Source organism: Daucus carota, chromosome 7 (assembly GCF_001625215.2).
Source record: "Daucus carota subsp. sativus chromosome 7, DH1 v3.0, whole genome shotgun sequence".
Lineage (NCBI taxonomy): Eukaryota > Viridiplantae > Streptophyta > Magnoliopsida > Apiales > Apiaceae > Daucus > Daucus carota.
This window is the reverse complement of record NC_030387.2, coordinates 29,966,718-29,982,103: the sequence shown is the minus strand read 5'-3', so window position 1 is coordinate 29,982,103 and position 15,386 is coordinate 29,966,718. Positions and strand designations below refer to the sequence as shown.

General features: G+C 35.3%; 1 protein-coding gene across 1 annotated transcript; it reads right to left on the bottom strand.

Annotated features, from left to right (window-relative positions):
* Nucleotides 1-599: 599 nt before the first annotated feature.
* Nucleotides 600-4,675, bottom strand: LOC108194895 (cytochrome P450 87A3-like). Its single transcript, XM_017361834.2, has 9 exons — nt 4,401-4,675; nt 3,747-4,071; nt 2,700-2,852; nt 2,354-2,611; nt 2,175-2,264; nt 1,857-1,935; nt 1,274-1,380; nt 1,052-1,179; nt 600-915 (listed from the first exon to the last, which is right to left on the bottom strand). Exons 1-9 carry the CDS (start codon nt 4,601-4,603, stop codon nt 822-824), a joined length of 1,437 nt encoding a protein of 478 aa, XP_017217323.2. The 5' UTR covers nt 4,604-4,675; the 3' UTR covers nt 600-821.
* Between the last annotated feature and the right edge of the window lie 10,711 nt (nt 4,676-15,386).

Below are 15,386 nucleotides of genomic sequence, written 5' to 3'. Positions count from 1 at the left end.
ATATATTAAAAATGCATCAACATTTTTGCCTAGCAGTTAGCTGTCTAGAACATTAAACAGTTAACAAAAAAATTTTCGGAACATGTTATATTTTGACATACAAACTTGGATGAGAAGGTGTACGAGATCCACTAGCTTAACTTACGAACTTCAAAATACAAAATATTGGAAATATTTAAGCACCATTAAATCTTGAAGAGATAAGTTCAGCTTTAAAAATGATAAATACAAAAAGACATACACACCAATATAAAAATATATACAAAACCGACTAGCAGAAAAAAAGTGATGGGATAAAACCGGTTGATGGAAGACGGTCAGTTTCGAATCTAACAACGTCGTTTTGCTACACAACCAAGTCAGTATTTAGCTAAATATGATATGGTCGGTTCTAAGTGTGACGGAGTTAAATTTAAACCGACGGCTTTCTCAATCGGTTGTAATTTTGAATTATTTTAATTAAATTTATAAGAATCATAAGACATATCGACCATTTCACATATAGTGTAAAACTTTCCGTAAACCTATCCATTTCACATAAGCATGAATTTACAAATTCTACATATGAAAAATAATCATTACAAAATTTTACATTGAAATTATGTGGGCCGGACATAGCCGAATAAATTTGGATGCTATTCAATACAAGCAAACACAAATACAATACAATCACTTAGCAAGTAAAAGAAATGCAATACAAGGACTATATTAATCTGATTGCATCATGAAACTTCTTCACATTTATTCTTTATAGAGATATATATATGTAGTTCTTAGCTTGCTCCATCGATGATCTCGGACTAGGCTTCAGCCATTATCGATCAGTTCTGTAATTCCGAAATCTCCAAATGTAATCCATTTGGAAACATCAACCCTGGCTTTCGAACTATGTCACCTCCTTTCGTCACTTTCCACCTGAAAAATTCACTTGGAATATTATAAATAGCGTTACTAATTTTTAGTTCCAACCTTCATTAATTCATAAATCATTTCTATGCATATTTCTTGTTTAGTCCAAGTGGCTTTTATGAATAAAAACACTGATATGGACCTGTACTTGGTGACCAAATAATGAAGATACACAGCCAGTTGTAACTTTGCGAAATCCGCTCCCACACAGAGCCTCACACCCCCACCAAAAGCCATGAATTCCTTGGATCCTAAATGTAGTTCCTTACCCTGATTATTTATTTATGCAAACAAAAGTTAGTTCATCACAGAATATGAATATAGTTATGTGAATGTTATTCTGGGAATTAGTTCCGTAAACTACCTTCCAACGCCAGGGATTGAAAGCTAGGGGATCCTCGTATTTATCAGAATTCAAATGAACTGTGGATGGGCTCACCATCACTATCATTCCTTTAGGAATAGTATAACCTGCATACATAACAAGGAATATCATTTACTTGGGTCGAGATCCATAATTAAATTAGAGAACCCCGCATTTCTAAAATTTAATACCATATTAAGTGACCAATTCTCCTAAATCCTCAAGGTGTTTGGAAAAAGGCTTACCGGGGATCATATATTCTAACAAGTAGTTATGTTATTTATGTCAACTCTTCTTACACCTTGCCGAAAACTGTGACAGAATCAAGATTACAAAATAGAGGGCCTTAAATTGCATAATTATAAACAATACCCTTGAGTTTTCAAGATACTGACAGACTAGGAAAAATTATTAGTTTTGAGGGGATCCCCTGGAGCTTCAAACTACCTTAATCCCTAGTTCCTTCCCCGAACCCCATTAAAGGTTCTAACTTACCTTACACCAGATTATGATTCACCTTCACCGAAAGATGATAGTTTAACATAAGCCAAGTGATAATAGTACTTAATTAGGTGATCATTACCCTTTAAATTAACATCCTTAATAACTCTTCTGAAAATTCCAGGAACAATATTAGCCAGCCTAACCGTCTCGTTGATCACCTACATGTAAACCATTGAAATGTTGTGGTTAGGATCCAGTTTAGAACTAAAAATAAGAATAGAGATACAGAGCAGCTGAAAGACTCACTTCATAAAGAAACAAACAAGTTTTGATTCTACAAAGTTTAAAGAAAGACTTATTAATTATACAAAACAGAATCTGATTTCACTAGCAGCTTGACTTGCACACTACACATATTAAACAAAACATTAATATTAATGAAATAATAAAAATTTACCATGTGTGTGAAAGTCATGGACTTGTATTCTTTCCATGTTATTTCAGTATCCTGTTCACTACGGTTCTTGAGGATATTTTGATGCTCCTTCTGCAGTATCAAATAATTCGGAATTTAAAACTAGTAACATACGGATTTTTTTAATTATATATAAAAAAAAGATAGAAAAATCAATGTACTGTTAATTCTTCCAGGGCTGTAGGATTATCAGCCAGAAATTTGGTGGCCATGGTGATAGATGTAGAAGTGGTTTCAAAAGTAGCAAACAGAAGCACAAACACCAAGTCTGCAGCAACCCCTTGATTAAGAATTGTGTCCTTGTCGTTTATTTCTTCGATCAGATAGTCCAAGAAATCCTTCTGATCATCGAGCTTGTGTGGCGAAGCCTGTCTCTCGACAAAAGCATCTGTAATCACTTTCATTGCGTTTTTTCGTCCCTAGAAAATATTCCATGGAATCAAGATTGAATCATTCATCGATGAAATCAAGAATTATAATTTTTATTATAATTATCACAGATCTTACTTGCAGACATGCATGAAATGCCGTTCCCGGAATATTAATAGGAAATGAGATGAGTCCATCCAAAAAATCTTTGAAGTTTCCTCTGAAATTATTCTGCTTTGCCTTCGTTTCATCGTAACTCATTACCAATTTGGAAGCATACGCAAATACCATCTGCATGTTCATATAAGGTAGCTCATAAGTGAATTAACTTGTTCAGGGTTTTAAATTATATAAGTCCTACAAAATCATAACTTTTATTTTACCTGGGTTCCAAAAATCAGATTAATTAAGCATGTCTTTAACGTAAATAATAAAGAAGTAGACATAAACTATTTTTTACTAATGAAAGCAAATACATATACTAGTCAAAGCATTTTCATTACAAGAAAAACGACTTATTTCACTCCCATCACTACCATTCTCGACTGAAAGTAATTAACCGAATATAAAATCGGTCAAATTATTTTTTTCAAATTTAAAATTTGGAATTAATCATTTTAGGTCGAAATATTCGACCGACTTTATTATTGTAGAATATATGTAGGCATGAGATTAATTATATCTGTACTTTTAATATAAGACGTATATTTACAAATATCTCTATAGTAAACATATAAAACTCCTCATAGTAAAAGTTTCATGCATAATGTATAAAATAAGATATAAATCTTTCATAAAATAATATGTGTTAAGTTTTGATTAGAACAAGTCATGTATATGAATTAATAACACCAATTAAAATATCTCATCATCTCAATTATTATGCAAAATTTTATAAATGCAAACACGTTCATCCCTATATATAAATTAATAAAACTAAATAAAATATCTCTACCTTAATTGTCATGCAAATATTATATATCTAATTTTGTAGTCTAACACTACTCTTTTAATTTAATATATTTTTCCTTCACGGTCAACAATTTAATTATTCTCTGCTTAATTTTCGCTTTTAAATCTAGCACAAATAGATTTATTAGTTTTAAAAGGTTGTTCTAGGTAAGCATGCAATGTGGTAAATTTAACTTATACACAAACTTATCGAAAGAGACGGAAAATACATACATCTGCTACTTCTTCCTTGATCTCAACACTGCCACGACTACTCCAAGATTGAAAAGCATCTCGGGTACTGAAGTCCATTTCATGAAGCAAATTTGCTTTCAAGTTTTCGGGGCTGACAAGTCGAAGTATCAAACTTTTAATGTATTTATGCAGATAACCATGATATGCCAGTATACTATCTGTTCCCAGGAGCTTCACAAATCCATCAGTATAGAAGCATTCGAATATCTTGTCCTCCTGTTGGAATATGAAGTTGTTGACTTCTGGATCAGTCGACACCACTATTTTCTGTCCCACAATACTAGTCACAAACAGGCTTCCGTACCTGTAACGGTGTTCAAAACTCTTAAAAATTCGAAGATATATTATATTAATAGAAAAATATTGTGATAACAAAATGAGACTGATGCTCCTAAATACGTACTTAGGCGCATATTATACCAACAAAATAGAATAATGTCCTGTTATTTGAAATTCTGGATTTGATCAAATAATCTGTTTGGAAATTTGGATTTGGATTTCATTTAAAAATCCGAGAATTTGAAATGACAATTCAAATCCAATCATTTGAAACGAAAGGTATGTTTCCAAACGGCCTCTAAACGAATTGCTGTGACGACAAAAGAATAAAAGTGTACAGGTCTACAAGAATACCTTTTGACTCTTTTCTTGATGAATGGTGGAATATCATAAAGATGATATGGAGTAAAGAACTGAATGGTCTCTCCAATGTAGGGCAAGCCAGTGGAACCTGGTGGTAATTTACCTTTGCTCTTGGGATGACTCCATTTGTATACCTTATAGCTTATCCAGAGGACCATAATAGTCATCAAATATGAGGCTGTTAAAAGCTCCATTTTCAATATATATGCCTAGTTCTATGAGTATCTATCTAGTCTAGATATATATTGCTGTGCTATGCAAACTCTATTGTTGCATGAGAATATATAGAGGAACAGAAAGCTTACAGTTGCAAGCTAGCTACAAGTCCAAAACTTGAGGGGACACTGTACATTAAATATTATTTTATTACGTATCCTATGAAGTTTAATCTGTAAAACTCCGTCTACTAATCAAATATACCAGAAATGTATTCAAGCCCCTCATAAAACGGATGCTGTCATGCTGATTGAACCCCATTGAATAAAATATCAATATTTTTGTTTTTTTTGCTAGACAATGATTAAGTAAAACAAATTTTTAACCGAAAAGGGATCGCCATTAGGGTATTCGAGGCATGAGCGAGATGTTAAAAAAAAATGGGCATAAAAAATACAACTAAAACTGATGAAACAGAATCTGATTTTTATTATTTTAGTACAAAATTATTTTTGGCATTGTAACTAAAATTAATAACATTCCCGGTTTGATTACATCACACGTTACGATCTAAGTGAAATTATATAATTTTTTAAAAAGAATATCGGAATATAGTAAAACTGGTATAACCATAAAAAAAATATGGTTAAATTGTTGAATGTTTAGGTTTTGGAGTATAATTCTATGTTTGAGTTTAACGTATATGTTTGTTTTTTAGACTCATTGGCACGCTGGAGTTGATATATACCTATCCTAGAATTTCGGGCAAAGAAAAAAAAAGAAGAGAAGAACACATTTATCTTATTCTAGTGCTGTGATTACGATTAATTTTTATTATTTTTCTATATTTTCTGAAACTGTGATTAATCTTAATTCGGATCATCAAACTGGGGTTATTTCACAAATATATAGCTAGCCAATCACCACCTAACTGCAACTCATTTTCCTTGCTCATTTCTTGCTACTCTCCTCTTTCTTCCCGTCTCATTCGCTAATATTCCCCTTGATTGATTCTTCCCCGACTCATGACAGTTCTGTATTGAGGGAGGGGATGTGTTATTTTTATATGTAAAACAGTAAAAGTATTGCATGGTATTTTTAAAAATGAAATTTAAAGATAATAATTTTAAAAATAAATTTTAAAATATAGCATTTCAGTGATTTCTCTAAACTAGAGTGGTTTGATTGAATTAATTATGTGTTATAGATTCAACTGGAAATTTTTTAGATGGTATTTCATATTACAGATTTTTGAAAAATATTACGGATGAAATATGACATGCCCCTGTCGCGTGCGCTTGTTTTTTCACATTTATATTTAATTTAAATACTTTCCGGCTACGATTGTTTAGAAAATAATAAATAAACAAGGCCATAATGCTGAATATGCTGGTATAATGGGGCCGGGATTACTCATTTCTGATACTCTCAAGGTTTTGATGATGACACTAACAGCAAGCTAATAACATGAAACTGATATGTGTTAGCATGCTATCAAAGGTTGTTTATGTGAACTAACAGTATTTCAGGATGTTAGCATGATTATAGCTGTCAGCAAGCTTACAGGGATATTTACAAGCTATCAGCAGGCTTACAGCGTGAACAGAGAAACAATCGGATAAAGATCAAAGTCTATTTTCAAGGAGATTTAATAGGAAACGACTTTGTAAGGATTCTAATATTTGTATATATCTTATATAAATATTAGAGCTCAGTTTTATAAAGAGTTTTGTTCAAAAACGTTTTCCTAACAAATAGGAGATTTTATCTCAAAAGAATCTTATCTTTAACAAACTCCTATTTTGTTTCAAACGGGTTTTAGTTTAAATGTCTTACTGAGATGATTTCAAATGAATTTTATCTTTTACTCAGTAAACATATATCATCCAAACGTTCATCATTCAATTCAAATTTAAACGTGAGGTTGTTACCAAGATCGTTGGGAAATTTGTTGGATTATGACCGTTGGTATGATGTATATAAATTTGTGTGTGCTTTCATTTTCGGTAGAGAACAAGTAGAACACACCAAGCTTTCTGAAATACAACTCTTTACATTGCTAAATCTTTTGTTGAGCTCTAGTGCTTATATTCGTATATATATCTATATTGAGAGTTCATAGTTTCGGTTGTATTACACTTATTCATTGTATTGTTCAAGGTGTAATGTTTTGTTGCTGTGTATCGAGCTTGTGAAACAAGGGAACAAGGGGACTAGTTAGCTTGGAGAATATACTTGGGAAGTATAGGTCTTGATAGGCTTTTGGTTCGTGGTTCAGGGGTTTCAGCAGGCTGATAACAGGAACAAGGGAGAAAGGGAGTTATATTATTGAATCTTGTAATCGTTGATATTATTGATTAATAATATAATCTCTTACCAGTTGGTAGGGGACCAGGACGTAGACCATTAGGGTTAGGGGTCGAACCTGGCTAAAATTCTTGGTGTTGCTAGCATACTGCTTTACATTATCTGCATTGCATTTATCTTATTAGCAGGCTAACAGTTTACTCTGAAAATTAACAGCAGGCTGTCATTGACAGATTAATTATTCGGTAACTTATAAAAATCGGGTATATTAGCCATAACACCTATTCACCCCCCCTCTAGGTGTGTAATTTCAATTGGTATCAGAGCTGTGTTTGTACTAATACTTCTGTAACAGGAATAGTATCGATCGATATGGCTGATAACTTTCAGGGAAAGTCCGATTTTAGAGCTCCTCTCCTCACGGGTTCTGACAACTACAATTGGTGGAAAGGCCAAATGGAGGCTCATCTATCCAGAGATCCCCTAATGCAAAGAGTTGTGCAAAGAGGTCCTTATGAATATCTTGACAAAGATGACAAAGTCAAGGACGTTGATGTTCTCACAGCGGACGAGCTATCAAAGGTTGCTGCCAATGGAAAAGCAAGGAGTACATTGATCAATGGGTTGAATCAAGCTGAATATGACAAGGTCTCATCTCTCAAAACAGCAAAGGAAATTTGGGATGCATTGGAGACATATCACGAAGGCTCACAGGCGTTAAAGAAGGTCAAGCTTGGAAAGCTTATGAAAGAATTTGGAAGCTTCGCTATCAAGAAGGGAGAATCCATTCGTGAAAGCCAAGCTAGATTCCAAGTCACTCTTAACAGCCTTGAAAGACTTGGCAAAAAGATTCCTCAATCGGAAATCAACATGAATATTCTAAATGCAGTTCCGTTCGAATATGGTGCCAAGGTCACTGCATTAGAATCAGCTCTCAACATTGATACTATGGATCACCTGGCTATATTTGCTGAGTTGGAACAATTTGAAGCTAAGATTGAAGCTAACAGCTCAGAAAGCAGCAAGCTGCCAACAGAGAAAATGAAGAATCTTGCACTCCACTCTATTGCCAGCAGGCTGGAATCAGATGAGGAAACAGAATCAGATGAGGATCTAGCTCTTATGTCCAGAAAAATCAAGAGAATGATCGAAAAGAAGAATAAGATGAAAAGAGAAAAGGGCAAAGCTTTTGGTGCAAAGAAAGATCCAAAAGATGATGCATGTTTCGAATGTGGCAAGAAAGGACATTTCAAAAGGGATTGCTACAAGCTGAAAAACAAGTCTAAGCCGCCTAAACAGCAAGCTGATTACAAGAACAAAAAGAAATCAAAGGCACTTCTCACATGGAGTGATGATGAAGATGAGTCAGCTTCTGATGTTTCAAGTGATGAGATGGTTAACTTGGCTCTTGTTGGTCTCGACGGTTCAATAGAGACAACTGATTCAGATTCAGAGACTAATAGTGAGGTACATTCTATTAATTCTGAATTACATTCTATTGATACAACATCTTGTGAACTAACCATGCAGGATAAGAGTTGTCTATCAATTATGGAACTCATTGATCTAAAGAATGAGAACTATGAGCTCGAGAAAGAAAATGTTCATTTGAAGAAAGTCATAGGTGATTTCTTGAATGAAAAGAGTGCCAAGGCAAGCAGTGGAATCATTGCTACTCTCAAGGAACAAATCGCACAACTTGAAGGGAACAACATGCAAATCCAAAGAAGGAATGATACACTCATGAAAGAACTCAGCTCGCTGAGAGCAGATCTTAAATCTAAGGATGCTAGCTTGGAGGCATTCGAGTTAAGCAAAACCCAAAGCTTAGCCGAAATCTCTATTCAAGCTGAAAAGATCAAATCATTGGAGCAAGAAGTCAAAGATCTTCAGAAAGCCATGGAAAAGTTTGTTCAAGGAGAAGAAAGTCTCAAATCTATGATGAAACAAGCTAAAGGTTCTCATGATAAAGGAGGCATTAGTGCAGCTTCTACATCCACATCATCAATGAGATATGAAGGGAAAAATGGCATTCCATACAATTATGCCATGCCTTGGGTGACTTGTCACAAGTGTGGAAAGAAGGGCCATCTTGCTAATAATTGTCCAATGAAGAATACTCAATCAGCAAGCTGGAAAAGGAAGTCAGCTCACAGACAGTATGCTGACAACAGAAACAGACAGAAGACAGCTCCGAGACAGTATACTGATAAGACCAGCAGAACATGGAAGAAGAGTTCTAAAGTGGTCCAAATGTGGATCAAGAAATCTGATCTAAATGTTCTATATGTTTTATCAACTAACACTGCTGGACCCAACAAAATTTGGGTACCAAAACGTTGAGTTGTTTGTGTTTGTTTTGTAGGTTTGTCTCGTGTCTAAAGTAAAGCCAAATCAATGGATATTGGATAGTGGATGCACTAGGCACATGAGTGGAGACAAATCACAGTTTCTAAGCTTGAAGATGAAGAAGGGTGGACGTGTCACAATTGGTGATAGCAAAACTCTTCCTATTCTTGGCAAAGGAACTATAGGTAATAGTATCATTTCTATCAACAAGGTACAATATGTTAAAGGTCTTACTTATAACTTGCTTAGTATAAGTCAGTTATTTGATGATGGTCATATTGTTAACTTTGGTAAGGATGAATGTACTATACTTGTTGGTGCTAACAAAACTCCTCTAGTTGCAAAACGAGAAGGAAATATATATGTTTTGAACTTTGAAGAACAGGAGGCAGGTGTTTGTTTAGCAGCTGTGGATAATAATCCAGAAATTTGGCATAGAAGGCTTGGACATGCTCATATGGATCATCTCAGCAAGCTGTCAGCAAAGAAGCTTGTTCGAGGACTACCAAAGCTTAAGTATGTCAAGATGGAGACATGTTCTGCTTGTCAATTAGGAAAGCAAACAAGGACTCCACATAAGGCAAAGAAAATGGTATTCGAAGTGATCATGGTGGGGAATTCCAAAAAGACTTCATAACTTATTGTGAAGAAAGAGGAATCTCTCATGAGTTCTCAGCACCTCGTACACCTCAGCAAAATGGAGTTGTAGAGCGTAAGAACAGGTCTTTACAAGAAACAGCTAGGACATTGCTGCAGGAGAGCAAGCTGCCAAGAAGCTTTTGGGCAGAAGCTGTCAACACAGCATGCTATGTTCTTAACAGAGTGCTTATCAGGCCAATTCTCAACAAGACTCCTTATGAATTGCTAAGGAAAAAGAAGCCTAACATCAGCTATTTCAAGGTTTTTGGATCTAAGTGCTTCGTACTCAAAACCATTGATAGGGATGGTAAATTCGATTCTAAATCTTATGAAGCTATATTTTTGGGCTATTCTTTAACAAGTCGTGCTTATAGAGTATATAATCTTGGTAAACATACTGTTGAAGAGTCTATTGATGTTTCATTTCAAGAGTCTACTGATGATCTTGCAAGGGATGAGGAAGAATGTGCAGGTACAGGTACTAGCAGCAAGCTGACAGTGAAGGAAACTGGAAATCAGCAAGCTGACAAGTCAACTGCCACAACTTCAGAAGGCAACAAAGCTACTGAATCCACTCCATCTCTTGAAGAAACTTTGGATAAGATGTCTAAGCTCACATTGGATGAATCCAGAGGTCAAACTTCATCAGCAGGCCAAAATGTTGTTGATCAGACTCCTCCTAGGCAGACTACAAGGAATGAAGAGGTCATAGCTCAACATAATCTACCAAAGTCAACTAGAACAGTGAAGAATCATCCTCCTCAGTTGATCATTGGAGATAAATCAGCTGGAATCAAGACAAGGAAAGCTCAAGCCAACATTTGTGCTTATGCTGCCTTCATAGCTCAAGAGGAACCAAAGAATGTTCAAGAAGCTTTACAAGATGAAAATTGGATCATGGCAATGCAAGAAGAACTCAACCAATTTGAAAGATGTGATGTTTGTGAACTTGTAGATCCACCAGAGGATGCTTCAATTGTTGGAACCAAATGGGTATTCAAGAATAAAGTTGATGAATTTGGTACTATCACTCGAAACAAAGCTAGACTTGTTGCACAAGGATACAATCAGCAAGAAGGAATTGATTTTGATCAAACATATGCTCCGGTTGCAAGATTGGAATCTATTAGGATGCTCTTATCATTTGCATGCTACAAGAAGTTCAAGCTACATCAAATGGACGTCAAAAGTGCATTCTTAAATGGATATCTTAAGGAAGAAGTCTATGTCAAGCAACCACCAGGATTCGAGGATGAAAAATATCCCAACCGTGTCTACAAGCTCAAGAAGGCACTATATGGATTAAGGCAAGCACCTAGGTCATGGTATGAAAGGTTAAGTGAATTTTTGATCAAAAATGGTTTCATTAGAGGTAAAATTGATCCTACTTTGTTTACCATTATTAAAGGTCAAGATATATTAGTTGTTCAAATATATGTGGATGATATTATATTTGGATCTACTAATGATTCTTTGTGTAAGTGGTTTTCAAAGTGCATGCATAGTGAGTTTGACATGAGCATGATGGGAGAGCTCAATTATTTCTTGGGGCTCCAAATTAAGCAAACTCCGGAAGGAATTTATGTGCATCAATCCAAGTATATCAAGAATCTACTCAAAAGATTTGGATATGAGAATATCAAGGCGAAATCAACACCAATGAGCGTTGTCAGCAAGCTGATAGCAGATGAAAATGGTAAAGATGTTGATATTCGAATGTATAGAGGTATGATTGGTAGTTTACTTTATCTTACAGCCTCTAGACCTGATATTATGTATAGTGTTTGTGTTTGTGCTAGATTTCAAGCAAAACCAAAGGATTCTCACTTACAAGCTGTTAAAAGAATATTTAAATATTTAAGTGGAACTATTACTTTGGGCTTATTCTATCCTATCACAAATGCTTTTGATCTTGTTGGGTATAGTGATGCAGATTATGCAGGTAGTCAAACTGATAGAAAAAGTACAAGTGGTGTTTGTGCATTTTTGGGTCAAAGCTTAGTTTCTTGGTTAAGCAAGAAGCAAACTTCAGTTGCTCTATCTACGGCTGAGGGGGAGTATTTAGCAGCTGGTAGCTGTTGCTCTCAAATGCTATGGATGAGACAACAATTGAAGGACTTTGGAATCAAATGCAAGCAAACTCCTATCTTTTGTGACAACACAAGTACAATCAACATTTCAGAAAATCCAGTCAATCATTCAAGGACAAAACATATTGATGTTCGACATCATTTTCTGAGAGACAATGTTGCAAAGGGTGCTGTCAAGCTGATATTTGTGGCTACAGCAGATCAGCTAGCTGACATCTTCACAAAACCGCTTTCTGAAGAACGCTATGTTGTGCTAAGAAGGGAATTGGGTATGTGTGATGTGCAGTCAGCAGGCTCTTAAGCATGGTCCGGGTACTATCAGCTTACTCCTAGCATTCTACATAATTTTTGTTTATTTTGCATGCCGGTCAGTTTAAGTGTTAATTTGAAATCTGTGCTCTTAAATGATGTTGCCGTTGTAAGTTTAGAAAGTTGAAATTGTGTGTTGAATTTTGATACGTGACTATGTGCTTATCTGTGTAATTTATGATAAGTTTAAAATTCAAAGTTTAGTTTCTAGGGATATATATATGTGATAAGTGATATGTGTTGTTAACAATTTTTAGTTATTCGGAATCTAGTAGATAAACATGAATTATCTTAGAAATTTTAGTTCGTTTAATTTTATTCCTAAAACTACTCCCCTGATAATTATTAAAAGGATTTTAAAACAAGTCCTATCACCACGACTCTTCGGCTACATATACACTCCATCTCGAGATAATAGGGTTTTATCTCACCTCCTCCGAAAGCTTTTCGTTGTCACCATAGCCTCCATCGGTTTGCGCTTAGCCATGAGAAAGAAGACGCGAGCGAATGTTAAGGCACACACTCCTCAGCCTACTTCTGTTTCACAAAAACGAAAGCTAATCGATGAAGACGATGATGAGTTTGTTACAGTGGAGAGCGGCGACGAGTTGTCTGGGATCAATCGTAGTGATACTGGAGTGGAATCGGATCAGAAAAAGGTCAAATCTGAAGTTCTTGCAGTTCGTGGTCTTGCAGGCCGAAAGGTCATTCTGGGTAAGCCACTTTCTGGCAAAACTTTTATTACTTGCGGGATTGTTAAGTTATTTGAGGATTTAGGTTTTCAGTCATTCTTGGTTGATTTACCTAAGATCTGTTATCCTGCTCTGGTTCGAGAGTTTTATGCTAATCTACAACTTGTTGGATCTGATCAGTATGTCTCGTTTGTTTCTGATGTTAAGATTTGTTTATCCTCCATGTTTTTGGGTGCGATTTTAAAAATTCCCCCATCCACTCTGTCTATCCACACTAAGAGAGGTCCAAAAAGTGTTGAGGGGTTCTCTCACCAAGATCAATTAAAATTGATAACTGGGTCTGACAATGTGTCTGAGAATATGTTTCCTTCCACTACTCAGTTGCTCCCTCTTGCTCAAGCACTTTTTAAGCTGTCAATTGAAAATGTTAGTCCTAGGCTTGGTACTAGGTCTAATCTGTCTTCGCAAGATATTGTGGTTGTTGCTATGATCATGGCGGGTCGAAAGTTTGATTTGCCAGATTTGATTCTTAAAAACATGTTGGATGCAGTTGAGGGTAAATCTTCTGGGGGTTTACCATATGGGTTACTTTTAACCAGGGTTTTTGAATGGTTTGGAGTGTCATTTGTTGATGAGGACACTATTTCTGCTAAAGAATTTTTGGATGTAAAGTTTTTGACTCAGTCAAATTTGAAGTTAGACAAGGATGGGAATTTGGTTGTTGTTGAAATTCCTCCACCTCCACCACCTGCACAGTCTGTTAATGTGCTTGATCTGGGAATCTCTGTTCAAGAGATTCATAAGTATATGGATGAGCTTCGAGCAAATCACAAGGCGGTGATCGATGGCCAGAAGCAGTTATCTAAGAAGATGGTTGAGTTGAATTCTCAGGTTGCTTTCTGGAAGGACATGATGTTTGGGGCTAGAACTTCAACTGCTTTAGAGAAATGCAGTTCGGGAAGCTTTGCTTATGAACTCTGCAAACGTATGTATGGCTCCGGGGGTTCATCTGATGTGAAGGCCACTTTCACTTCAGAAGATGATGCTACAGACAGTCCAAGGCCAAGGTCAGCATTGGATGCCCTAAAGGAAGCAGCTGGAACGGATTCTAAGTATGCTGCTGCTGGGAATGCACTGATGGCTGAAAATCTGATTGCTGCAGAGCTTGCCAAGAAGTTTGCCAAGGACAAGGATGATCAGGACAAGGCTGGAACTTGATTTTCTCACCTTTTTAATGATTAAGGGGGAGGAAATTAGGAAATTAATAATACTTTACTTAAGTTTGTGTTTATCTGCTTAAGTACATTATTGGCCCTAAGTTTAATTTGCTTTAAGACTAAGTTGGTTTGGATTTGAATTTGTTGGTCTCGGGTGGTTTATCCTGAGTTAACTTGGTTTTTGTTTGGATAATATTTTGGATACCAGGTGGTTTATCCTGGTTAGGAATATTTGAATTATCTATGCATATTTGCTTTGATTAATTGTTTCTGTGCTAGTTAAATTTTGAATATCTGTGAAATAGATATATTTGTTAGATTTTATTCTCTGTGATAATTGTGAAAGTTTAGTGATATTAGATTGCTATATTTAGGGGGAGTTTATTACTTTTCCTAATATAGTGTAATCATCAAAAAGGGGGAGATTGATACTCTCAAGGTTTTGATGATGACACTAACAGCAAGCTAATAACATGAAACTGATATGTGTTAGCATGCTATCAAAGGTTGTTTATGTGAACTAACAGTATTTCAGGATGTTAGCATGATTATAGCTGTCAGCAAGCTTACAGGGATATTTACAAGCTATCAGCAGGCTTACAGCGTGAACAGAGAAACAATCGGATAAAGATCAAAGTCTATTTTCAAGGAGATTTAATAGGAAACGACTTTGTAAGGATTCTAATATTTGTATATATCTTATATAAATATTAGAGCTCGGTTTTATAAAGAGTTTTGTTCAAAAACGTTTTCCTAACAAATAGGAGATTTTATCTCAAAAGAATCTTATCTTTAACAAACTCCTATTTTGTTTCAAACGGGCTTTAGTTTAAATGTCTTACTGAGATGATTTCAAATGAATTTTATCATCCAAACGTTCATCATTCAATTCAAATTTAAACGTGAGGTTGTTACCAAGATCGTTGGGAAATTTGTTGGATTATGACCGTTGGTATGATGTATATAAATTTGTGTGTGCTTTCATTTTCGGTAGAGAACAAGTAGAACACACCAAGCTTTCTGAAATACAACTCTTTACATTGCTAAATCTTTTGTTGAGCTCTAGTGCTTATATTCGTATATATATCTATATTGAGAGTTCATAGTTTCGGTTGTATTACACTTATTCATTGTATTGTTCAAGGTGTAACGTTTTGTTGCTGTGTATCGAGCTTGTGAAACAAGGGAACAAGGGGACTAGTTAGCTTGGAGAATATA